Source organism: Stegostoma tigrinum, chromosome 14 (genome assembly GCF_030684315.1).
Source record: "Stegostoma tigrinum isolate sSteTig4 chromosome 14, sSteTig4.hap1, whole genome shotgun sequence".
Taxonomy (NCBI): Eukaryota; Metazoa; Chordata; class Chondrichthyes; order Orectolobiformes; family Stegostomatidae; genus Stegostoma; species Stegostoma tigrinum.
This window is the reverse complement of record NC_081367.1, coordinates 42,209,336-42,237,180: the sequence shown is the minus strand read 5'-3', so window position 1 is coordinate 42,237,180 and position 27,845 is coordinate 42,209,336. Positions and strand designations below refer to the sequence as shown.

Below are 27,845 nucleotides of genomic sequence, written 5' to 3'. Positions count from 1 at the left end.
ATTGCAAATTTACAGCTTGAACGTTTGTCCAAAGTCCGTGAGTCCTTTCAATATGTAAATTTGGGTCTGTGGGCACCATAATTTCTGGCCTGATTAGAACTTTAACTCAAGCTTTCCCATCAATACACTGGAATGGCAAAGAAGCAAAAACAGAAATTTGTTTCTCCGCTTCTTTGTAGGACCTGGTTCAGCAGGAATGGTCATGCAAGCCCCATATGGAATGTGAATACGTGAATCTTTCCTCCCACATAACTTTCCAGAATCTTGTTCCCCATACTTCCTTGATTGCTGTCTCCTCAGATAATCCCAGAGTCAGGATCACCGGCATGGTTTTGGCAGCTGTCCATACTTTTTCACTTGATGCAATACATGTATCTGTCACAGTGAGGGTTATCACTGCAGCAGTTAAGTGGAAAAGCTGCTTAAACCAAAGTTCTTCAAAGCACTCAAAGCATTTTCTAACCTTTGTTCCCCAATGTCAATTGATTGCTCTGTGATCAGTTGTCTTTGGATAACTGGTTTCTTAAAAGAAAATCACTGGCATGTCTGCAAGGATGAGATTCTGATCTCAGTCCTGGCTTTATTTATGTGTGAGTGGCTTTGGAGTACGAGTGACAGAATTGGCAGAGATTCTATAAGATGATATCATCCGATCACTTCACTCTCCTTCTATAATATCTTCACAGAAGATAACAGGAATGCTACTTTCTACTTCCAACCATAACAGTAGTCTACAGAATAGCAAATTCTTACTGCACCCTCAGATGACATTACGCTGGAGAAAAGGCTTTAGCTCCTCCCTCTAAAAAAAAAGGATTGGGAAAAATTGAGAACAAAGGAAAACAATCATTCCACAACAAAATTATTTGCATTATGAAGAGCAGCTCCAGAGTTTGAACATTGGAGGTAACAAAATTTGAACGTTCCCTGATCCAGGTTTTTATGGAACTATTGTCAAAATGTCATGGTTACTCGCCTGTGGAATTTTAGGTTGAGGGAACCCTGTAAAATTCTGCAAGTGTCCTTCCTGCTGCCTGCCTGCCAGCCCGCAATCTGGCTACAAATTTACAAATGATGTGGAGGTGCTGGTGTTGGACTGGGTGGACATGGTCAGAAATCACACAACACCAGGTTATAGTTCAACAGATTTATTTGAAAACACAAGCTTTCGGAGCCTCAGTCCTTCTTCAGGTGTTAGTGAGAGACATAGTTTCAGACACAGAATTTATAAGTAAAAGATCAAAGATTCACACCACTGATGAGGACATATAAACAGCCTATGATGCTGTTAAATTTATAATCAGTGAGAAGGTTTTAACTGATTAACATGTATATGTAAATCTCCAAATTCCTTTCTAGTCATGGTTCAGAGAGAACTAAAAGTTTAATCAGTGTAAAGAAGAGATAACATTTTAGATCAGACAATGCATGTTAGGTGTGGGGTCTTGTTTACAATTTGTTTGTGTTTTAGTTTGGAGTCAGACTGGTTTTATTTCTAAAGTAGAAATTTCTAAAACACCATATTGACTGTCTATAAATTGTGTTTTTTGAACAAAATTGAATGCATCTGAAAATATAAATGTGTGTGTGTGTGTGTGTGTGTGTGTGTGTGTGTGTGTGTGTCTGTTGAGGGGGTGTGATGGGAGAGAGAGAGAGTGTGTGTATGTGAGAGTGGGAAAGAGTGTGTGTGTGCATGGTGGGGGGGGGTAAGAGTGTGTGTGTGAGCAGGTAGAGAGAGAGCGTATGTGTGTGAGGGGCAAGAGAGGGACAGATACCATGCGTGTGTGTGTGTTGAGTGTGAGAGAGAGATTTCTTTGCAGCCTTCAGTTCCCCTCTTCTAGGTCCATGCATAACTTCTCTCCTTTGTCCTTGAGTGGACTTACCCTTTCCCTAGCTAGTCTCTTGCTCCTAGTATAAGTACAAAGTACCTTAGGATTCTCCTTAATCTTACTTGCCAAATCCTACTTGCCAAGGACATTTCATGCCTCCTTTAAGCCCTCCTAATTTCTTGTTTAAGTTCTTTTCTGCTTCCATTATTCTCCTCAAGGACCTTGTTTGATTTCAGGGAATACAACTTTGTCCATCACTATTCCTGAGAAAGTGCCTCTGCTCCTTACTCTTGGCCTCTAGATTTGATGCCTTTGCTGCAGGCAATGCCTCTGCCCTGCTTCTGGTCTGACATAGAGCAACTCTGCTTGCTGTCCTCATGAGACACATTCCAGAGGTGGCTTCTTAATTGGCAGCTCTGGGGAAAATTGCAATCAACATCTGGTCATGGCCACTTCCAGGTCCCTGTCCTGGGCTTTAGGCTGAAGCTAGAAAAGAAGTGGAGAGGTGGAACCAGCATCATGGACACCTTTTCCGATTTGGATCTTCCTCAAGTTCAGCCCCATTGCCCAATCCCAGACAGTGCTTTTTGTCCCCGGCTTATCGAACTTGGCATTCACATCACTCTACCTTTGACCCTGGGCCTACTTCTGTGGCCTCAATGAAAGAAATCCACTTTCAGAAGATTATTTGATATGCTTCCTATGTTGCAAATGGCCCAGCCATGCTAGTCTAATAGTAATGGCAGCAGGATCAGCCTTTCATGATCATTGATTGTCCACTTCAAGGTCACATTCACTGATGGGCAGGAAGACCAACTGTGGACATTTTGCCCAAGGTAGGAGGATGACACCAAACAAATAACTAAAGCAGGAAAAGCGTCAACTCTGTGAATCTGTCAGAGTCCACTAACATCGATATTATTTAGAACTTTACAGCATCAAAGAGAAGAAGCTTTCATCTTTTAAGACTTGACTGAATTCAAACACAAGTTCCAAAGATGAAAAAAGACTTCTCAGGTGGATTATATGTCAGCCGGTTACTTTTTCTCTGGTGGCATTTAGAATTCAGAAACACTGTTATGTGCTGAAATATTAACCTGTTACCTTATATTTATTTCAGAATTATAAATGCATCATAAACAGGATTCAATAACACCAGTACCAAGGTATTGGCAACCCTGAATCTGAAATACAAAAATAAAACTTGGCATTGTATTTTACTTCAAAGCTTTAAAACATTTACAATTTATTAGTCTGTTTTATTGTGAATTATGTTCATGGATCTCTTCTTCATCCTCATTTTTGTTCTCACAAGGTCTAAAAATATTTAAATGAATGAAAGGTGAAAATTTCAGCAACATACTCGAAAGCATTCTATTTTTTCAATTCATTCATGGAGTATGGGAACCTTTGGCTAGGTCGGCATTTATTGAATATCCTTAATTCTCAGTGGGCAGTTAAGGGTCAACTACATTGCTGTGGGTGTGGAGTCATGTGTAGTCCAGGCCAGATAAAGATGACAGATTTCCTTCCCTAAAGGAAGGAAATGATGTCTTGAAATGTCTCACTCACTCACACACACACACACACACACACACACACACACACACACACACACACACACACACACACACACACACACACACACACACACACACACACACACACACACACACACACAGGATAAAATGCTTAAGGATAGATAATTTCCCTGACCCTGATCAAATGTTTCCCAGGACATCATGCAAAGGTAGGAAGGAAATTGCGAGGCCCCAGCAGAGATACTTGTACCATCGGTAGTCATGGGTGAGATGCCGGAAGACTGGAGGGTGGTTAATGTTGTGCCATTATTTAAGAAAAATTGCAAAGAAAAGCCAGGAAACTACAGATCAGTAAGCTTGCTTTCAGTGGTGGGTAAATTCTTGAAGAGGTTTCTGAGAAATGGGATCTACATCTATTTGGAAAGGCAAGGACTGATTAGGGATAGCTTTGTGTATGGGAAATCATGTCTCACAAATGTTTTTGATTGAGTTTTTGAAGAGGTGACCAAAAAGCTAGATGAAGGCAAAGCAGTAGACATTGTCTGCATGGAATTTAGCAAGGCTTTGATAAGGTTCTGCAGTGGAATGTTTAATAAGATTAGATCACATGGGATCCAGAAGGAGCTAGCCAAATTGATTCAAAATTGGCTTGAAGGTAGGAGACAAGAGGCTTGTGGTAAAGGGTTGCTTTTCGGACTGGAGGCCTGTGACCAGCAGTGTGCAATAAGGATTGATGCTGAGCTCATTGCTTTTCATCATTTGTGTAAATGATCTGGATGTGAATATAGGAGGCATGCTTAGTAATTTTGCAGATGATGCCAGAATAGGTGGTGTAGTGGACAATGAACGAGGTTACCTCAGAGTACAAGGGGAACTTGATCAGGTGGGACAACAGGCCAAAGAGTGGCAGATGATGCATTTTGGAAGGTCGAATTTGAAAGCTGAGTACAGGATTAAGGATAGGATTCTTGGCAGCGTGGAGGAACAGAGGGATCTTGGTGTGCAGATACATAGATCCCTTAAAATGGCCACCCAAGTGGACAGGGTTGTTAAGAAAGCATATGGTGTTTTGGCTTTCATTAACAGGGGGATTGAGTTTAAGAGTCGTGAGATCTTGTTGCAGCTCTATAAAACTTTGGTTAGACCGCACTTGGAATACTGCGTCCAGTTCTGGGCGCCCTATTATAGGAAAGATGTGGATGCTTTGGAGAGGGTTCAGAGGAGGTTTACCAGGATGCTGCCTGGACTGGAGGGCTTATCTTATGAAGAGAGGTTGACTGAGCTCGGTCTCTTTTCATTGGAGAAAAGGAGGAGGAGAGGTGACCTAATTGAGGTATACAAGATAATGAGAGGCATAGATAGAGTTGATAGCCAGAGACTATTTCCCAGGGCAGAAATGGCTAGCACGAGGGGTCATAGTTTTAAGCTGGTTGGTGGAAAGTATAGAGGGGATGTCAGAGGCAGGTTCTTTACGCAGAGAGTTGTGAGAGCATGGAATGCGTTGCCAGCAGCAGTTGTGGAAGCAAGGTCATTGGGGTCACTTAAGAGACTGCTGGACATGCATATGGTCACAGAAATTTGAGGGTGCATACATGAGGATCAATGGTCGGCACAACATTGTGGGCTGAAGGGCCTGTTCTGTGCTGTACTGTTCTATGTTCTATGTTCTATGGAGTTTAATTTAGAATAATGTGAGGTGTTGCATTTTGGTTAGGCAAACCAGGGCAGAACTTATATAGTTAATGGTAGGGCCTTGAAGAGTGTTGCCAACCAAAGTGTCATAGTTCCTTGAAAGTGGAGTCGCAGGTAGATAGGGTGTTGAAGAAGGCATTTGGCACACTTGCCTTCATTGGTCACAGCATTGAGTAGAGGAGTTGCGACATCACATCACTGCTGTACAAAACATTGGGAAGGCCACATTTCGAGTACCATGTAGGTTCTGGTTACCCTGCTGTAGTAATTAAACTAGTGCAATAAATATTTGCAATAATGTTACTGAGACTGCAAGGTTTGAGTTGAAAGGAGAGGCTAAATAGCCTGGGACTTTTTTCCTTGGAGCATAGCAGGTTGAGGGGTGACCTTATCAAAGTTTATAAAATTATGATGTGTATAGATAAGGTGAATAACCAAGGTCTTTCCCTCGGGTAGGGGAGTCCAAAACTAGAGGCCATATGTTTAAGGTGAGTGGGGAAATATTTGAAAAGCACCTGAGGTGCAGCTTTTTTCACACAGAGCGTGATGCATGTATGGAGCAAGTGGTGAAGGTGGATACAATTACAACATTTAAAAGATATTTGGACAGGTACATGGACAGGAAAGATTTGAAGCAATATGAGCTGAATACAGGAAAATGGGGCTAGTTCAGTTTAGGAAACCTGATTAGCGTGGACAAGTTGGCCCGAAGGGGCTGTTTCTGTGGTGTATGACTCTATGGCTCTAATCATCATCAATGTATTGAATGGAGTCAAGACTCTTAACTGGACCCATAATGGTTACTCAATGGTATAGTAGAAATGCATGAATTGTTAAAGATACATTAAACTAAAGCAGATTTTAAAAATTGTATTCAATACAAATAATTCTCGAGAGGATGGGTATTGGATTCAGTGAGGACTCTGCTAAAAGATTGGCCAAAACAGCAGTGGAGAATAAGGCAAATTTGGCAGCAACAGCAAGACTTTTGTTTTAGGAGACATAGAGCCACTGAGGACCATATATACCTTCTGAATGATCTTTCAGGACATACTTTGATGAAGTCTTACTTTATGGTTGAGGTCTTAAATTTTCATTTGATCTTCATTACTGAAGGTGAGTTATTTTAACATACTCAATTATCAAGGCTGTTCTTTTGACCCCACCTTCATTTAAAATGTAGTTACAAATACTCTATGGGAGCAAATGAGATGGGAAATGCCATGATTGATCATGTTTGCAGGTGACATTGAACTACGTGTTAGGAATGATGAGAACATGACAAAGTATCTGGACAACTTTAGTAAAAGACTGAAAGACCGGGATATGATAATAAGTAGATCCAGGGCTGGTATATGCACTGTCAACTTAAGCCTAGAGAAGAGGATAGGGGTTAATATGTAGAAATTATATGTGAAGACTTGGAGAACATGAATAGTATTACAAACCAGGGAGTCACTTGTGGCAAAAGATTAAAGTATGGGAATGGTAATTAAGAATAGATTAGCTCTGTCTGGAGTAATTTGAAGAAGGGCATTGCAGAGATAGAAAAGAATCACTGAAACTGAAAGAGAGAAACTTGAAAACAGTTATTAGAATGCTTTATTATAAAGTTGAAAAAGGACAACATCAAGAACAGAGTAATGATAAATATTACTAATATGACAAGGGTGCTATGATGGATGTGTAGAGTAATGAGAATTAGTGACAAAATCAAAAATCAACACTTGAGATCAATGAAGATTGTGGGAGGATTAAGGAAAATAGGACATAAGATACTGAAGTGGTACAATCATCTGTTGTAGAAAGAAAGAGGAAATTGGCAATGCAATCGAAGGATATAGGACTGGGAAAAGGTAAAAGAGGGCCTAACACTGTTGGGAACATGGTGAAAGATTAAACAAAGTGGGATTGGAAGAGGAATGCATGTCTGACAGGAAGCGTTGGAGAAGTGTCGTCAATCAGAATAGGAATGGCACATGTGAAATAGGAGAGGGAAAAGAAAAACGGAAAAGAAAAGAAGTACAGAAGTAATCCGTGCAAACCAGGTTTCTTAAGACAAATCAGGATGCTCACACTGATGATATCAATTCTCAAGTGCTGAAAGTAATGCCAGCTTTATTATTGCAAGCCACCAGCTCAAGTAACAGCTCACTGAAGTCTGGGATTAATCCAATTGACTAGAAGAGGATAGTTGAAAAAAGCAACAGTCCATTAATTTAACTTCATGTATAAGAGTCCCCAGAAGTTATTAGGGATTTAATTTTAAATCATGAAGAGGTTTATTAGAAAATCCCAATATTTATTGGGAAACCCCAGTTCTGTTACATCAAACAAACATCATTTGAAGACTTTGCAACAATGATAGTTGATGAAAACCACATAATAATTATGGCCTATAAATTCAATTCTGCCCCGAAATTCAGGCACAGAAGGAGTAGCATGCACTCTGGACATGCCTATCAGTGTCTCAGGCAACACATTATTTATGGTGCCTGCTGGTTGTCATGGATCTGGCGTGCAGCCTGCAGTATAGATACTGTTACCTGTTTGGGAACTAGTCTCTGATGTCAGTTAATGACAGCCACCGTCTTTTAAAAAGGAGATGCATTTAGACTGATGATAAGGAAATAATTATAAATAGAGGAATTATGCTGTGAATACTGCGTGGGAAGTAAAATTGCTTTTATCTGTCACCTAACTTGGGATTTAGCATAACAATAATCTCAATAGTAGAACCTCTGAGCTCTGATTACTGCTAGATCTAACACTCCGGGCTGAATCCTGTGTTCTTTTGGAGAAGTGCCAGTAGCACTAGTTTTTTTTTGCTGAGTTTCTTCACAGCAGGCTATTTCTTATTAAACTTGCCTCATAAACTGTCCAGCCACTGGTACTGATAGCAAAGCACAGCTGCTGGTGAGATTTCCACTGCTGGGATCTTCGACTATGGGGAAGACCCAAGGATGCCTAATGATATCTGTTAAGTGCCTGACAGGCATTTGATTCCATCAAACTTCCTCGTGGAACTGGTGGGATCCCAGTTGGTGAGATCCCCAATAGCTCAACAAAAGACAGTCCATGTGAATTAATACATCCATCACAATAGATGAACAGGGCTACAGATTCACATCTCATCGAAAAGATGACAGCTTCCAGTAGTGCAGCATTCCCTCAGTACCTCACCTGAGTATTGGCCTCAATTTGTGCTCAAAATTCTGGACTAGATATGAACGCACAACTTACTGATACATGGACCACGGAGGTTACTTATTATGTTCTGGAAGTGAGTGCACCAATGATTTGTGGTTTAAATTGCTCAGTAGCTCTAATTACATATTTTCATATATGTTAGCTATTCGTGTACCTGACTCCACCCCAGAATTTTGACTTTTTAACAACAGATCCTTTAGTGCATAACACTATCTGAAATCTTCCTTAAAGGTTCATTTAGCAAGGGTGAATTAAATTATTCAGAAGCTTGCAGGTATCCTAATTAGAATTAGAATTAGCCTTTATTGTCACGAGCACTCAGATGAATGCAGTGAAAAGTTTGTAATGTCACGTCCCTTAGACACATGGTACCTAGGTTCTGAGTTCTGAGAACACTCAGTTCTGAGGAAGGGTCACTGGACCCGAAATGTTAACTCTGTTTTCTCCTCCACAGATGCTGCCAGACCTGCTGAGCTTTTCCAGCAACTATGTTTTTGTTCCTGATTGACAGCATCCGCAGTTCTTTTGGTTTTACAGGATACATAAGTACGTGTTTTACAGACTTGAGAGAGCATAAATAAAAGTTCAACATAAGAATAAAGGGTCTCACCTGGAGTCATCACCTCCCACACCAGCCTGGTCTGGGCTTTGCCTCCGGTACTTGCCTTGAGCTGCTGCCCCTGTGCAAGCCTGCCCTGGGCCTTGCCTCTGTGCCTTGCCTGGACGAACTGCCTCCATGCCGGCCTGGCCTGGGCCTTGCCTCTGGAGCTTGCCTGGACTTGCTGTTTCTGTGCCGGCCTGGCCTGGGTCTTGCCTCTAGGACTCACATGGACTTGCTGCCCCCGTGCCAGCTCCCTTCACTCTCCACCATTCTCCTCTGATAAGTAAAATGTGGAAGATTCAAAAAAAAGAGAAAGAAAGGAAAAAAGGAGGTGGAGCAGAGGCACTCCACCTAGAGCTTCTCACTCTGCCACCATCTTGATATTGAAGCTTAAACTAAAATCTAACTTTATTCTAATCTCATAAAAGTAAAGGCCATTTGTCAAGCTGGATCAGGCAACACTCACTCCTTGGCCTTCAGTGGGAGATAAACACCAAACAATGCTGCTGTCATGGTTAAGGAATTGCTGTATTCCTTGATATAAATGTATTAGAATGCAATTTTTTCTACTGCTCCTCCTCCAATTCAAATATTTACATTATTTCTGACAACTGGTCTGCCATTAATGCTTCATTACTTGTGGAGTTCCACAGCAAGCTAAATTAAATTTATTACACTTCGAATTTCTTTTAATGGTACAGAAGGAGGCATTAAGGGAACAAAGGAACAGCCAAACATTCATTTGTCACCTTTGATCACCTCATAAGATCCTAAAGTGTTTCACAGCCAATTAACTCCTGTCTCTAACTGGGGAAACATGGCAAATAGGTTAAAATGATAGAATCATACAGTACAGAAGAGGTCCTTTAACTTATTGAGAGAACTCAAAAAGACACCACTATCTATATCAGCCCCACGTTTCAGCACTAGGCACATAATCTTGAGTGTTATGACATGCATGTATTTTTTAAATATTATGTGGTTACCCATCCTGATTCCCCTCCCAGGCAGTACTTTGTACACTGCACCTCCCACATTAGCAACAATGAGCGATGTCACCAGATAATCACATTTAATAACTTGTGATGATGGACAAATTTGGAAATTTGGTAAGCTGGAGATGTGAAGGACTGCTTATAGAATATATAGCAAACAAACTGTGAAGAAGCACAGGGAGAGGAGAAAGTTATTGGCAAAATGGAGAGGCTTGGAAAGTACTTAAGATTATTCATATTGCAACAAATCACACTGAGGTAGAAGTGTTAGCAGTAGTTGGTGTAGGCTGTAAAATTGAGCCTTTAGGACAGGTTGTCCCAGACATTTGACTTGCCCCAAAACTCTCCTAAAGGAGTGTCTAAGATCTTTAAGGAGAAATTCATTCTGCCAAGTTATTAAGTACATAAGTTAGGTGTTTTTCAGGTACGAAAGGACATCAGCATCTCAACAGCAAGAAAGTATAATGATGGTAACAGATTGGAAGAGGATAAGCTGTTACTATAGTGACAAGAATGGATCAGCATTATTCAAAATTAAACTCTGCTTCACGGAGCTATGGAGTACACCCCTGAGACAAATATAACAACATTATATTAACATTTGTCAGCAGATCATAAGTTCAGCCTGTTTTATTTAACGAACTATGATTTCTAAATTGCAACTCTAAAATTACTGACAAAAACATTCTTTTATCCTGATCAAGATTCTAGACAGGACCAGTACAGAACAGCTCAAAACAATTGATTTGTGGAACAGCATCAATCAAAGTTTCAGTCAGATTAACCAAACAGGAACTGTACGTTGTTTCTTTTTTGAACTTTTAAAAGGTAATTTTACAAGAAACACATTACTTGCCAATCAAAATGGCAAAAGGCAGAGAGTCCAATTTTAATGCTGTGGACCAAGTGGAGCTATGCTTTCACTGTTTAATACAAATTCACTCAGAAAGTTAGAGCTAATGGTCTTGAAAATTGATTTTTACTTATTTTACTTTATAGAACTGGCATCATGAAAGCTACATTGTGATGGAAATGTACCAGTTAAAATCAGCACAGTTTCCACAATGAACCATGCCCCCTTTTCCTGAATTAGAATCCTTGCAGTACTATGACAAGCTGATTTGCTGATCTAGGCAGCATGCATTGCTGTGCTGAATTGCAGCAGAACTTTGTTACCAGCTAAAAAAGTCATAGTTATGTTCACTGTTCACTGTGAACTTGCTATTTCACAGCATGATGTAACTTTGATCTTTTTTAAGCTCTGCATTGATATTATGAATAACCAATTATGTGGTGTGTCTGTTAGTATTTAGTTGAAACAAGTTCAGTGTTGAGATATTTTCAGAATGGAAATTTTCAATGTAAAAGATACAGTATTTTTATTTGAAAACCATTTCCAGAGATTTTTAGGTGTTGTTTGGACATGATAAAAATATTTATTATGCCTCTGATTCTAAAGCAGTTAGTTTAACATAATTTATTATTAATAGTAATGGTTACATGCATGATCATTTATGTTTCCATCAGCAATGTCCATGGCTGAATGAGACAATGGGAACTGATGAGTGACAATTATGGCAGCCAACTTTGATAAATGGCAGCTATACCTCTGTGTGTATTGTCCACGTATTGCAATTGTCCCCAAAATCAGAGAAAGTGCTTGTTTACAATAATTAGCAAATCCTACATGTGGTGTTTGAACTCAGTAGGAGTGATTTCCATACGTAACCCAGAAGTAAGGAGTTTGTTCATGGATGTTCAGCCATGTTGATTTGGTGGGAGGGAGGAGGGTCTCTGGCTCTGACTCTCTTCAATAGAATGCAAATATGAGAAACATCTTGAATTTGCGACTGATCGGGTCCGTGACTATTCTCTTCACTCCAATTAATGAGGTATTTCAAGCAACCAGAGTAAAAACCAACTTAAATAAGTGTACTCTGATAGCTTGGCCATAACATCATTTTATATATTTTGCTGCATGGACTGTTTTGCAAACAGGTGTCCATACTGTTATGAAGATGTGCAAATATTGAATATTGATTTTTTGTTCGCTGGCTGGATGCATAAATTTTGACTTTTTAAATTGACAGTTTTTTTTTTGTTGATACAAGAAGCTTCAACTCATGAATAGATCGCTGACTCTAATTTACTATATTTTCCAAATTCCAAACCTCCTGGGAGGAGACAGCAAGTCTGCAAAATTTATCAAGGAAGGTGGCTCCCCTGGGGATTGTTAACAATCTTTCTTCTTTCATTATCAATAAAGCATCTCTGGATGTTACCTACAATATTCAACAAGTTAAGATGAACCATGCAAACGCTGATTGCTTGGGTATCCCTGTCTTGAAGCAAACAAGTTACATTTGGAATATGCAATTATGTTCAAATTACCAGCATTTGGAGAGAGATCTTTTGCGTAGTTCAGCACTTGGTTTTCTCTGCAGAAGTGGCCCAGCAGTTTGGTTTAAGTGAATCATCTTCTCTATTACATTCTCCATCCAACTAATAAGCTTCAACTATGACTACTAATTTGACCCTGTCTCCATTTTGCAGTAGCCAGAGGCTTTTTAGAGGAAGAATTCAATTTTAGTGCAGCATCTTCAGGAAGATTAAAGCTCAGCTACAGCTTTAAACTGCCTGGGTACTGAGAATGAGGCCATTAGAGTCTGCTTGCAGCTGATAGACACTCCAGGCTATGAGATGTGAACTTTTTTTTACAGAATACAGCTTGGCCAGATCTATTCTCCCCTACTCTGTCACCTGTATTCATGTATTTGAACTTCAGATGTAAGTGTATGTGTGTGTGTGTGAAAGTCGGAGTTTGTTTTCACTACTTTTTATCAGGTTTGTTTTAGCATTATAAAATTAAGCTACTTCTTTGTTAAAGCTCAAGAAAAACCTTTTGACTAATTATTTATTGTCACAGCATATAAATAGTTTAGTAGATAATAAATTGGCAACGATAGTCTTATCTTAAAAAGTGGCTGTTGTGGTCAAGGAAAGAGAAAGAAGAGGAAGGAGCCCATCAAGCTCTCGTCACCCGATTGTAACAATATAATTCAAAAAACTTATCAGGTGAGTTTACCCTTTGCTTTATAGACACAAATTATATTCCTCTCCGTGCTCCTTCCAGCAATTAGCTGTACAAAAAGTGAATATCACATTGAGATCTCATTTATGTGTGGGTGAGCAATGTTGCTTGCTGTTTCAGTGTCAGATTGATTATAATCAGTAACACCACACTTTACTCTTGAATTTATGCTGACAAAAATTGCACTCGCAGTCTTCTGGCCCTTGGTTATTTCTAAAATACATTACATGGAACTATAATGAGAAATGGGTAGCTTTGATCACCAACTACAGACAAGTTACATTAACAAAGACTTGCCCAAAAATATTAAACAACCAAACAAAATGGATCATGCGTTGTGTTGCTTTTCTAAGAGGCAAATCCCCAAAAAACTGTTTCCTGCGAGATAAACAATATTACAACTCTGGGTAAAACATTTAAGAACAATCAGGTTAGTCTCATCAAGGGTTCATATGGAGAATATATTTTAAAACAGTTGGGATGTATTTGCTAACTTTCCATGAAAGCAATAAACTGAAGATATCCGACAGATTACAGCACACATTTTTGAATGTATCAGTCAAGGTATCATTCTTCCAAAAGCTAGTTCCCTACATCCTTTTTGCTGTTATCATTGTGGTGTAAATTTTTAACTGTGTGTAATTTATTAATATTCCCATCTAGATTTCCCAGTTAAAGTGTATTTGACAATTTTTCTAAATTCTTCTTTTAATTTGATTTATTTCTACTACATTGTGAATGTATTAATTCACACAATCTAATGACACTATTTGAGCATGAGAAGTTCCAAATCCCAATATAATCCAAGCCAGCCAATCTCAATCATTGGTAAAGCAATGGGGAGTGTCATCAACAGAACGATCAAGCAACAATTGCTCAGCAATAACCTGTTCACTGACACCCAGTCTAGATTCTGCCTGGGCCACTCAGCTCCTGACCTCATTACAGCCTTGGTTCAAGCAGACAAAAGAGCTGAATTCCAGAGGGGGGTGGGGGTGAGGGTGTCAGCCCTTGACATCCATGCTACATTTGACCGAGTGTGGCATCAAGGAGCCCAAGCAAAACTGACATTGATGGGAATTGGGGAAAAAATTTCCACTGGTGGAATCATATCTGGCACATAGGAAGATGCTAATGATTGTTGGAGATCAGTCATCTCAGCTCTAGGACACCTCTGCAGGTAGTGTCCGGGCTGAAACATCTCTAGTTTCTTCATCAATGACCTTCCTGCCCTTTATACGGTCAGAAGTGGGGATGTTGGCCAATGATTGTGCAATGTTCATCATCATTCACAACTCTTCAGATACTGAAGCAGTTCCATATTCATAGGCAACCAACCTGGACAACATTCAGGCTTGGGCTGAAAAGTGGCAAGTAACATGCACGTCACAAATGTGCCAATGACCATCTCTGATAAAAGATAATCTAACCATCACCCTATGACATTCAATGGCATTATCATCCCTGAATTTCCCAAAATCAACATCTTGGGGTTTACCATTAACCAGAAACTGAACTGAACTTGCTATTTAAATGCAGTGGTGACAAGAGCAATCAAAGAAAGGAATACTGCAGCAAGTAACTCACCTCCTGACTCCCAACGCGTGTCCACCCATTTATAAACACAACTGAGAGTATGATCAAATACCCTCCACTTGCTTGGATGAGTGCAGCTCCAACAACTCTGAAGAAGATTCACATCCAGGACAAAGCAGCCCACTTGATTGACACCACATTCACAAACATCTACTCTCTCCATCACCAATGTTCAATAGCAGCAGTGTGTACTATCTATAAGATGCACTGCAGAAATTCACCAACGATCCCCTTCCAAATCCACAACCACTTCCATCAGAAGGGCAAGGGCAGCTGATGCATGACAGCACCACCATCTGCAAGTTCCACTTCAAGGCATTCACTGTCCTGACTTTGAAATGTATCACCATTCCTTCAGAGATATTAGATCATATTCCTGGAATACCCTCCATTATGGCATTATTGATCTCCCTGTAGCACATGGACTGCAGCTCATCATCACTTTCTCAAAAGTAACTAGAGGTGGGAAATAAATACGGGCCAAGTCAGTGCTGGCCTAGTCCCATGAGCAATATATACAAAAAAGCATGTGAGTTTGAAATGATTGCATTATTGAAGTGGGCCAGGTTAAAAATATCACATGTCAATTTTAATTCAATTCTACCATACATGGGCTCTGAAACATTTTTCCTTTTAGTCCTACTGCTGATCCTACATATTTATACTATTCTGAAAGTGATAGATTAATCTTGGCACCGCAAGACACCGTTAGGTGCATCAAGTCCACGCTGGCTTTATGTAAAGCAATGGGTCCCATTTCAATGCTCTAACACATCTACAAGGCATAAGTAAGGAACGTGATACAATACTCCCCACTTGCTTGGAACAGTGTATGTTTACTTTGTCAAGTTTCCATATCATTTCCTTTTTGAATCATTCGTTGTCTCTACATTCACCAGTCACATATGGAATGAATTCCAGATCACTACTAATAACTGAGTTAAAATCTTTCTCACATCTCCCTGAATCTCTTGCCTAAACTCCTGAATTTGTGCCCTACTCCTTGCACCATCAGCTAATTGGAGCAGCTTTTTCCCCCTCCTTTATCTAAACTTGTCATAACTGTATACACCTCTATCAAATCTCACTTCCACCAAGGAAAACAATCCGAGCTTCTCCAACATACTCTTGTAACTGAAAACCCTCAGCCCTAGAAGCATTCCAGTAAATATCCTTTGCATCCCATCAAGGATCTTCACATAAGTTCTCGGGTGTGATGACCAAAACTTTTATGCAATAGTCTAGCTTTGGCCCGACATAATTACTAACTGCTCTCTCATTGTGTCTTGTCACCTTCAAAGGTTGATGCATATGAATCTCCAGGACCTTCTGTCCCTGTGCTCTCTTCAGAATTGGCCCATTAAGTTTCCATTGCTTCTCCAGTTCCTTTTTCAAAAGTGCATCACTTCACAGTTTTTGTTTAAAATTCAATCTGCCATTTGGCTGGGAATTCTGCTGATGTAGCTCTATCCTGTTGCTGTTGATTAGTGTCATCGTGACTGTGAGTCACACCTTCAAGTTTAGAATTATTGGCACGTTCTGAAATGCTATTTTGTATGCTGATATACAAGCCATTCATGCAGCATTGACCCTTGAAGAACACAACTAACCTACAATTTGAAAAGCAATGTTCAATGACTTGCAGGTTTCCATCCTTAAGATCATACTGCTATCTATGCTGACATCGAGTTTCTTATTCCATGAGCCTCAAGTTTGTTAACTAGCTTTTTATGTAGTAATATATCAAATACTTTCTTAAACCTATATAGACAACATTCGCTGCTTTTCACGCATGAAAATTCTCTATTACCTCTTTGAAAAAAAATCATTTCCACTGTTCAAGAATGATCTGCCACTTTTGACATCTGCACAGGCTATCATAAACTGAAAACTCTTGAAATGTCAACATTTCTTCCCTAGCTGTTGTTTCTATCTAGATCTCATTAAAAGAAACAATCATAATATTGATCTTATATAATTCTATTTACCTTCTATTTTAAAATGAGTGCTGATACTGAATCTCTATCAAAAACAAAGAAACTTATCCTCCAAATCTGCATTTAAGATTTTAAAAAGCTGAGTTCCTATCAGGTATGAATGCTCTTGATTGAAAAAAAATGATGCTTTTAACAGGAATTAAAAATACTGGTATCAGTAATCAATGTTGTGAAATGGAAAGTAAATGGATGGCATGTCACCTTTGTTTACCGATATGCACTGCAATATTGTGCTTAACAGGATTTTCGCAGACTGAATGGGAAACATCTGTATAAGAATCAAATTTTCACAAGGTCAATTACTTCATGTTCATGGATGTAGAACAACTGACAGTTTCGGCAGAATGTTAAAACATTTTCAAGATTGAACGACAATGTCTCCAATGTGATTAAACATTAAGAATCTAATGGCTATTAAATGCTTACAAGAAAAAGCAAAGTCAAGATTCAAGGTAATGAAAATGTAAGTTACCCATGGCTCTTCAGTTGGCAATAATAAACCATGTTTTGGAGTTGTACTGTCAAACCTTTAGGTTTCATATTTTTAAATTTGATCGTAAGTGGGTACAGGTAAATGTATTTAAAATATTTTTAAATATCTGTCCCAGGTTGATAGCTAAATAGAACTCTGTTGACTGGAACTGCCAGTTAATTTCACTTTGCAAATGCCATTCCTATTGTTTGTGCTAAAAACTGTAAAGAATCAATACTGCCATTAGAACATTGTGAAACATGGAAGACAAAATGTGTATGTTTGGAGTAGGGGACAACAATGAAACGAATATTAACTAAGGCAGCTTTCCAGAGAAAAATTGCCTTGGTGAATTGATCTAACTCCCAGCAGCGGCGAGGGTCATTTTATCAGTATAATAAAATGGAATGTTCACTGATGTTATGATTGTACAAAGCAGAAAGTTGTTCTTTAAATTCAAAATCATGATGTAGTACAATAAATCAATTTTACATTTACGTGGGACTAAATCCAATTGAATCCAATCATCATGTGAGATGCCACATCTCTACACTGTTCTTGGGGAGGTTGATGTTATCGCTCTTGGAAGTTCAAAAAGAAAATAAACAACCCAATTTTACTAAATCTGTTTAAAATTGTATAATATGAACATGAAATACCACAGAAATATATAATAGAATATTGAGTGTAAAAGGCAGATAATCCTCCATAGGAAGAAAGAGAAGGGGAATTAGCAGATGAATCATCTTCTCCACTCCCCTTCTTTGTGTGCTACCTAACATGAACACTTCACTACCTCCTGGTTGTGTTTGCTCCAATATATTCTGACATCTCAGCCCTGAAGTAGATCATTGTAAAGATGAGAGCGATGATAAATACAAGCACTGAGCAACTGCAGAAACAAAGAGGTCTGAGTGCACACAACATTGATTGTACACGACAAGAAGACTTTAAATACTTCCAAAAACACTGACGGCATGTTTTCTCAGGACTAAATTGTTGTGTTTGAAGTACCATCTGTTACTGCCACATGACAGATGGAACTGGCTATTATCTTTAATCCTGTTTTTTTTCTCTGGCATGTTTAGGTTTCAAAACTTAATGTATTTCAATGCCACTTTCTGGTGATCCAATTGACAATATATTTTACATGCCGTATTTTAGGCTGGGCTGGTTCATGATAAGCTGCAATTAATCAGTTAATGTGATGAGCTATACTTTGCCTATAAGATTTCAAAAAGAAAAAGCTGAAGATGTGTAACTTTTAACTAAAATCATTTTTCATCAAAATGTGTCAGGTTAAATCATCTGAATGCAGATTGAAATAAAATATATTGTACGTCCGTAAGACCATAAGACATAGGAGTGGAAGTAAGGCCATTCAGCCCATCAAGTCCACTCCGCCATTTAAATCATGGCTGATGATATCACTTGAGCGCTAGGGAACAAGTTCAGTTTGAATTGCTTATAACGATGTAGTTGACTTCCATTAATACAATATGCGCTTTTATGAGATCAAGTCATTTTGCTGTGCACAATATCACGCCCCTGGTATATATGTCTTTCAGACTGGCATCAACCTTTCTCAGTATCTGAATTCATGATAGGAAATTCAGCCTATACAAAATCTGGTATTTCTGATATCAAAACAAATCATCACTAAAAATCCAAGGATATTGTGAATTGCTTCAATGTGTATTTGGCTAACATTCCCAGCTGTTTCCACTATACATCAGTTGTTAAGATCAAAACATATATGGAGTCTTAGCCGAGAAGGACAAGATTATAATAAGTCCATAAGAAATCAGGTCAGTCCAGAAGGTACATGTCTAAGTTAACGAAATTTAGTTTGCAAATCTTTTTCCTACTTTACAATAGCATAATGCTATCATTATTTGTACATCTTGATACAGTTACGCACACTAGAAGTATACCTTAAAATTCTAGTACATCCCATTGTTTACACTGACTTTATTGTTAGAGTTTTTGTCAACAAAAAATTATGGACACTTTTTCATCAAATATTCAAAAAATAACATCTATCTTGCTTGTACAGATTTACATTCAGTATGTACAGTACAGTTAGGACACCCAATGCTTGCTGCATCTTTCATTTGCACAGCAAAGAAATGATATTATATCTGATGACAAACTATTTACAGACAATTAAACACTGGTTAAGAAGTCACAACAGTGCAATATACAATCCACAGAGTGTAATAGGCAAGAATAAATTCTGAGACTCAATCAAGAGGTTGTAAACAAAAACTTAAGACAAATAACCATGTTATTTAACTGAATGTGAAAAATTGTGTTCATTCCACAATGAGAAATTACAAATGCAAGAAATCCATTCTATACATTGATGGGAAAATATTTAGTCAAATCCAATAGCAACTTCAATGTAATACAGATTGTTTCTCTTTATCGTAACACACTCTGATTAAGTTGCAATAATAAAAAATGGGTGACAGCAAATTGGCAGCCAAATTTTCAGCTGTCATGATCTTTTATTTCTATTGACGTTACAGTCAGCGTAATGATAATTCATTGTCAGCCATTTTACACTATCACCCAAAGTCAACATTAACTCTATGGTCTGTTAAGAAGACATTACATCTTTTTCTTCAGCATTGACTGTGACTCCTAACTTCATTTTACCAGATTACTGTACCTCTGTGGCAAAAATGTTGGGTGTTAATTAGATATCTTTGAGAATCAATATAATTTGTGGAGCCGCTAATCTAAGTGGCAGAAGTTCCTAATAGTGCAGTAATTACTTTCACAGTGCTGACCTTTATGTTAAATTGATACTATAATATAGAATGTCTCATTATTTTAAACTTATGACTGTTCATTCACAAAGTATGCATAAGATACTAGATGTGTCCTCTTTCAAAAGGCATTATTTGGTTTCCCTTCTGATTTTAACATTTATTCTAGATTTCTGAAATCAAAGTGGTTGGATTGGATAAGAAGTGTTCATGTATGTAAACATGTTGTTCAGTCTACAAAAGGTGTATTTAACACAAAATATCTTTCAACAGATTTCAAAGGTCTCATTCTGAATCAATAGCCTTTACTGGGACTTGCCAGGAGTCTCAAATCATAATGTTTCCAAATAGAAAAATCAGGGAACATGATTTTTTATGTATAACTTTGGTGTGTATCTGAGGGAAGCTTGAGATTTTGAAAACTCAAATCAACAACTTCTTCCATCAGCACTTAAGGGAAATCAGATGAAAGGCAAAGACATGAGAGGGAAAGTAACCATTAATATTTCAAAAGATCAAGCCGTCATGAAGGCATTAAAACTAAAAATGAAGAACTGACTGCGGAAATGAAACAAACATTGAAGACAGGACAGACAGAAAATAAATTAAATTGTCATTCAGATTTTCCTGAACAATTGACACTGTTGCAAGTGAAAATAATGAAATAGCAGAACATTAGATAATAGCTACGATCATAGCTGAAATATGTTCTTTGGGGAAGAAATTGTTCATGCCTGAATACAAACACAGGACACATAGTTTGACTGTAACATGAAAGCCCTAAGAAGACAGCACGTGATTTAGTGGGAATTGGTCCTTGGTTTCACTGCCACAAAATCGGTGATCTCCAAGTGACAACTGGGCATTCCAATAAAGTTCACCAGTCCAGCCCAACCCAGAGCAAGACTGGTCAGCTCTGAGGTCAGGAACAGCATTTCCAATAGATCTAAGGATGGAGGTGAAAAGGATCAGGTAAAGGAATGTGGCAGCAGCCTTCAACAGTTTTGAATGAGGAGTTACATTCCTGCTTCTCCTGGCTCCACATTAAGTAAAAACAAATTTGTTTGTCTTAGTATTGGTAACCTCCAGATGCTCCCCCAAAAACACTGCTTTGATAGCAAATAGTTCTGCTAAAACCAGTCAGAAATTCTGCAGTGCTGCCTGATTTTTGACAGAAACATTAAATAGGAGGTAGGCTCCTAACTCAAGCTTAAGATAGATGCTCGGGACACCAGGACACGACCTGAGTCAAAATAGTGCTGAATACATTTCAGTCACCCCTAGACAAAGTCAGATCAAATTAGATCTGAGGAGCAAGTCAATAAGTTCCAGGTTCTGAAACCAAAAGGTGCGAGAAATAAAGTTCTCAAAATGAGGTATGATCCGTCAGATCTGACCACATGATTTCAGTGTCGGAAGTGGTTACAATTGGAAAGTGTTGATTTGCCAAAATATGTTGTTTCACTTCGCACGGCTAAGACCAGCCAACTACTCTATCCAAGTATGGCAGAACTTTTGATAACGATGACCCATTTGTTTCTATTTTATCGGCCAGTCATGTTATTGAAATACTGCCCAGGCATCACACTGCGCTGTTGCCCCGTCCCTTTACAAGCTGCAGTTGTGGCTTGGAGGGAGATGGGTGAGGAGAGGGAGGTTAATGCTGAAGTGACCAAGAGCAGCCACTGTGTGAGCGCTGCAGTGAATGGGGCGCAGAGAGCTGCAGCAGCTCCTGGTCAGTTTCAAGCGTGTCCTTAAAAGACAGCGCCGCTGTCGCCACTTCCACGGGAAGTTTCTTGTAAACAGGTACAAAACCGGCCCGTACAAATCGCAACTTCCATTTCTAAATGTTAAACCCTCCACTTACTGATTAAGGGAACGATTAAAGTCGACGCAAATCGTAAGCCGGGTAGTGCTCTTTTTTTTTAAAAAAAAGGTCTGTTCTGTTCACGTCCTTTCTCCTCACTGCACACAGTTGTGTGTTTTTTCTCGTTTAGCATCTTATTGTTAGAGTAATGGTGAAATGGGGAGTGTGACGGGAGAGTTACACCGACAGTTCGACTTGTGATGGGAGGCCGACCGCAAAGAAAACTTGAAGCAATTGCACAATTATCCCAATTCTTGCAGGTCGCCGTCTTCACTGCCATCCGTTGCCATCACTGGCTCTTGATCACTCGCCCCACTTCCCAGGGATGACTCGCTGCTAGTACTTTCCCCAGACAGTAACCTGGTCACTCTCAGGTCAGCTCTCAGTAACTGGACGTCATTCCCTATAGTCAGCTGCCCCAGATCACTGATCATTTCACAAAGGTCCTGTTGCTCGTTTCTTTCCGACGCTTCCGCAGTGTCCAGAATGTCCTCGTACTCCAGACTCAGCTCCAGTTCAGCTTTCTCTTCCAGCTGCTCTCCCACCAGGTCCTCAGTGATGGAGCCCAGCTTCGGGGCACTCCGGCTCCTTTCCACCGGGGGCTTGTAGCTGCACTGGCCGTTCATCAGCTTCCTGAGGGGCACCAGGGGGATGGTCTGCTCGCCGATCAGTTTCTGCTGCTGGTGCCTGGCATCGTCCCTCCTCTTGAGTCTCTTAAACTCGGCCAGGGCGTTACTGGAGGTCTGGTACAGGAGCAGGGCCATCGCCTTCGCCTTCTCGGCTTTGGAGACCAGCACGGCATGGCATCTCAACATGACCGCCTTATGCTTCAGTTCGTGCCGGTAGATCCAGGCGAAGATTCTGGGCGATCTGGGGTCCGCCACGCAGTAGGTGATCCGATGCAAAAGGTAGAGATGGCCCGGTCTCTTCGCCTTGCTGTCTACATGGACCATGCGGATTCCTTGAGAGCTGATGGTCAGCTTCATCTTGGTGCTGTTTTTACCCTGTTCACTTTTGGACCAGATTTTGGTCACGGCCACATCGGCGCAGCCTTCCCCTTTGGACTGGATGGTGGTGGCATTGCCGAGGTATAAGACTGTATAGGTGGGATCTTCCCCAGTGATGGTGATCTTCCTCCTCCGGGATTTAAACATGCTGCAGACTCGATTGAGAGCGCTCTCCGTCACCAGGTCCGGACACGCACGGGTGAAGGAAGTCAGGCTGCTGTAGTTCAAACTCACCGAGTAACCGAGCTGTTTCGGCTGCCGCTTCTCGACCAAATCCAATTTGTTTTTCTTCCAAGGTAACATCGCTGGTATTGGGAGATTTGGGTTGTTAAAATCTGGGGACGATCGGGTAATCAGCGCCAGTCCCGATCATTGTCCATTGCTCACGGTGTCCTGGCCGGCTTGCTCTCGCTGTTCCGATCACTGGCTGCCTTCAGGTCTCCTGCACTGCTCATGTTTCCAACACTGACTCGATGTTAAGTTGATACAGTCCCAGGCTGAGATGTAAATATAGACCGGAGTGAACCATCCAGTCACTGAAGCGGGGAGGAGCAACACTCACATCAGAGGAAGTTATGACTTGATTTATCCCCAAAACAAGACACAATCATTCTATTTTTTAAATTGCAAATCGCACTTGGCGTTTTAACACGATTAACGTGCAACAATATTCGCAACACTGTCAACACCAAAGGCATGTTTCAGTTCATCGAAGTATTTGAATGGAGTAGGTCCATTTGGGAGTACAGCGTGTGAATTGCTCACAATAACGTTATGCTCCTAAACGGAACGAAAAGGGGAGGAACTCGGATTCCAACACTAGGTTGCACAGAGTTCCTATTGGGGTGGGGGAGGGAGGGGGGAATGTCGCTATGGCTTCGTGCCGCTTAGCATCGGCAAAATGGCCTGTTCTAGCTGATCCCCGACTGGAGCTGCAAACGCTGTTGCCTGGCGTAAGCCATACACGGGATGAGTCGATCGAGGTCCCTGTTCTTGATCCCGTTCCACTGAGCTCTGCTGAAGGATGTTAGGCCACGACTTGGCTGCGCTGCCACCTGCAGTCAGAAATCTTGTCCACTGATCCCCAGCCTCAAATTCGTGATGAGTTGCCTGCGGAGAAACTAGAGTGACAAGGTAACCATCATTAGTTAGACTATCACATCATCTGTCTTTGGGAGATTTCAGATTTATTACACTGATTGCGTTTATGAAACGTTGTAGCGAAGGGATGGGATATTCTACTTTCATTCCGCCTCTGGTTTTCAGTCTCCAGATAGATAATCGACTTACATCTTGCCAGTTATTTATTCCTTGAAGGTGTACTCAGAAAGGCTGGTTTGCTACTCATCCCTTTCTCACTTATAATTGTCTTAGTTTTATTGTTCAGATGTATTATTGCATAAAATGATTGATCAAATTCTTTGTGTAAATTTGTTGGCAACCAACCAACCAATATTTTTTGCCGTTGATTATGATTTGGAATGGACTATTTCTGTTGCAACCCAACAGTGGCAAGATTCCAGACAAAGTCTGACTCTCCATTGAATTACTTGGATGGCAATCTTCATTATAATATTGTACCTCTTACAGAAATACCAGTGCTTTTACAATTTTACACAAACTAATTTATAGCGCAGGGCAAAATTAATAGCCATGTGGCCCAATATGCAAAAGAAAAGCCATCCCATATTTCTTAAGGGTGTATCATATTTAACCAACTTGCTTGTATTCTTGAGAAGTTAACAATGAGTATTCAGAAGGGTTACGTTGTTGGTGTGCTGCACATGAAGTTCTAAAAGGCATTCAGTTAAGTTGTGTGACAGACCTACGACCAAAGTTAGAGCTCATAGAATAAAGGAGATGTGGCCACAAAATTTTCTAAGTGACAGGGAGCAGAAAGCAGAGGCTTGGGGACCGCTTTGCAGAACACCTATGCTCGGTTCGCAGTAAACAACTGCACCTCCCAGTCATGAACCATTTCAACTCCCCCTCCCATTCCTCAGACGACATGTTCATCCTGGGCCTCCTGCAGTGCCACAATGACGCCACCCAAAGGTTGCAGGAACAACAATTCATATTCTGCTTGGGAACCCTGCAGCCCAATGGTATCAATGTGGATTTCACAAGCTTCAAAATCTGCCCTCCCCCCACTGCATCCCAAAACCAGCCCAGCTCATTCCAGCCTGCCAAACCTGTTCTTCCTCTCACCTATCCCCTCCTCCCACCTCAAGCCGCACCTCTATTTCCTACCTACTAACCTTCATCCCCCCCCCCCCCCGGATTGACCTATCCCCTCCCTACCTCTCCACCTATACTCTCCTCTCCACCTATCTTCTCCTCTATCCATCTTCCATCCGCCTCCCCCTCTCTCCCTATTTATTTCAGAATCCTCTCCCCACCCCCCTTTTCTGATGAAGGGTCTAGGCCCGAAACGCCAGCTTCTGTATTCCTAAGATGCTGCTTGGCCTGCTGTGTTCATCCAGCTCCACACTTTGTTATCTTGGTTTGCAGATGTTTTTCAGTATGAAAGAAGGTTTACAGTGGAACTCTGAAAGGTTAATGTTTGGACCTCTGCTCTTCCTGAAATGCATTAATTACTTATATCATAGTGAACTGAGCAGACGACACCCATAATTGGAAGCGGGCTGTGAGGAGGATTGTGTAGAATTCCAAAGGGCTTTGAAGAAATATTGGTTGAATGGGCAGCCAAGTGGCAGGTGAAATTTAATGTAGAGAAGTGAGACATGATTCATTTTGATAGGAAGAAGAAGATGCAATATAAAAGGCTCAATTCTAAATGGGGTGCAGCAGCTGAGAGACCTGGGGGTATATGCGCACAAGCCATTGAAAATGGCACAATGTGCTAAGAGTGGTGAATAAATCAAGTGGATTTTTTTTATTGGGTCATATAATCCAAAGAAATCCCAACATTAATCCATTTCAAGGTTTGAAAATTGTCATCAGCCTTCAGCGAGCACTTAGATTTGGGTGTTAGAGGAGAAAATACTTGTTTGAGGGGGCAAGGGCGTGGAACTCCACACTAACTATCACTGCCTTGAAGCTTCCAGCACCAAAATTTCAGCTCACGACTGCACTTAGGATCCTGACCTCCATTTTGTGAAGTGGTGATGGAGATAGATTGGAAAAGTTGGCTCTGTTCTCCTTGGAGGAGGGAAGGCTGAGAGCAGATCTGATAGAGCGATTCAAAATCACAAGGAACCTGGACAACATAGAGATGCGGAAACTGTTCGGTGGTTATAGGATACAGAAGCAGCCACAAATGTAGGTCTATTAGCAAAAGAAGTAATAGTGATATGGGGAAAAGCTTTTTCAAGCAGAGAATGGTTAGGATCTGGAAATACATTACCTGCAAATATAATGGAGCCAGATTCGGTTGAGGCATTTAAGTGGGAATTGAATTATTATCTGAAGTGAAACAGTGAGCCGGCCTACAGGGAGAAGATGGGGTGTGGAACTAGGTGAATTGTTCCTTCGGGAAGCAGTATGGACATTGTGAGCTGACCGGCCACCTGCTTTATAACTATTCTGTGATTCTAAAATCCGTTTATTTTTTCCATTGATTTTTTTTCACTATTTCTGAATGCAGCATTTTCTCCTGATTGAAAACATCACTTCATACAAAGGTCTGGAGCTGCCAAATTTAAATCAATAAGAAACATCAATGTGTGAAGTTAAATGATTGATCGTTCGATTTCACGCCCATCTTACATAAGTTGGAATCACGAGGTCAACTTGGATTTTGCCATTATTTCCTGAATACTTGGATGCGGTGAAAGGGCGCCACCTATTGACAATAACAGCACCTATTCTACCCTTTATTTATACTTTATAGACTTACCCAACCTTCAAAAATGATTGTTGAACGTGTTCAGGCAATTTGAAAATGGGTGTGACAAGATGGGCATGTCAAAAGCTGTTGAGTTAAAATAATCTGCAATTTGTATTCAGCGCAATTAGCTGAGTAACTCAAATGAGGTAACAAGGTGTAGAGCTGGAAGAACACAGCAGGCCAAGCAGCATCTTAGGAACAGGAAAGCTGACGTTTCGGATGCTAATCAAGTCATACTTATTTCTTAAAGTATCTAAACCCTCAGCATATCAAGGACAACATTTCAATAGAGTACATGAACTGGTAATAGAGGTTATACTAGAAAATGAACTGTTAAAATCATTACCACATTTCAAATTCTATTCAACTCAGAGAGCGATGGAGAGGTACAGCACAGAAACAGACCCTTCGGTCCAACGCATCTATGCTGACCAGACATCTTGTATAAATCTAGTCCCATCTGCCAGCATTTGGCACATATTCCTCTAAACCCTTCCTGCTCATATACCCAGCCCAGATGCCTTTTAAATGTTGTAATTGTACAGTTTCCTCTGGCAGCTCATTCCAAACATGTACCACCTTCTGCTGGAAAATGTTGCCCCTTTGGTCCCTTTTATATCTTTTCCCTCTGACCTTAAACCTATACCCTCTAGTTTTGGACTCCTCCACCCTAAGAAAAATATCTTGCCTATGTACCCTGTTCATGACCCTCATGATTTTATAAACTTCTATAAGGTCACCACTCAGCCTTTGTGCTCCAGGGAAAATAGCCCCAGTATATTCAGCCTCTTCCTATAACTCAAACCCTCCAACCCTGGCAACATCCTTGTAAATCTTTTCTGAACCCTTTCTAGTTTCACAACATCTTTCTACAGCAGGGAGTCCAGAATAGCACACAATACTTCAAATGTGACTGTACCGATGTCCTGCACTGCCACAACATAACCTCCCAACTCTTATACTCAACGCACTGACCAATAAAGGCAAACATACCAAATGCCTTCTTCACTATCCTATCTACCCACAACTCCACCTTCAAGCCCTCCAAGGTCTGTTTGTTCAGCAACGCTCCCCAGAACCTTACCATTAAGTGTGTAAGTCCTCTTCTGATTTGCCTTTCCAAAATGCAGCACCTCAGATTGATCTAAATTAAACTCCATCTGCCACTCCTTGGCCCATTGGCCCATCTGATCAAGATCCATGTTGATTATGAAAATAAACAGCTTATAATTCACAGAAATAGAATGTTGGTCATGTGATGGATGAAGCTGCTCTTTTTCAGAGAATTCACCCTTAAAATATCTAATTTTGTTGCCGACAATT

The 27,845-nt window shown here is 40.3% G+C and overlaps 2 protein-coding genes across 3 annotated transcripts in view; one reads left to right on the top strand and one right to left on the bottom strand.

Annotated features, from left to right (window-relative positions):
* Positions 1-18,786: 18,786 nt before the first annotated feature.
* fam43a (family with sequence similarity 43 member A) lies at positions 18,787-23,526 on the bottom strand. Its single transcript, XM_048542897.2, has one exon. The coding sequence runs from the start codon at positions 22,973-22,975 to the stop codon at positions 21,908-21,910; it is 1,068 nt and encodes a 355-aa protein (XP_048398854.1). The 5' UTR covers positions 22,976-23,526; the 3' UTR covers positions 18,787-21,907.
* The window catches only part of lsg1 (large 60S subunit nuclear export GTPase 1), a 44,794-nt gene continuing 40,474 nt past the window's right edge, over positions 23,526-27,845 (top strand). Inside the window, exon 1 of one of the 2 annotated variants that reach the window (XM_048542892.2) lies at positions 23,526-23,806. The gene's annotated coding sequence lies outside the window, so the exon portion shown is untranslated. The remainder of the gene's footprint in view (positions 23,807-27,845) is intronic. The other variant, XM_048542889.2, reaches the window with a different exon arrangement.

Bases quoted from the DNA above. Each gene is read 5' to 3' on its own strand.
- fam43a (XM_048542897.2), bottom strand. From the start codon at position 22,975: ATGTTACCTTGGAAGAAAAACAAATTGGATTTGGTCGAGAAGCGGCAG.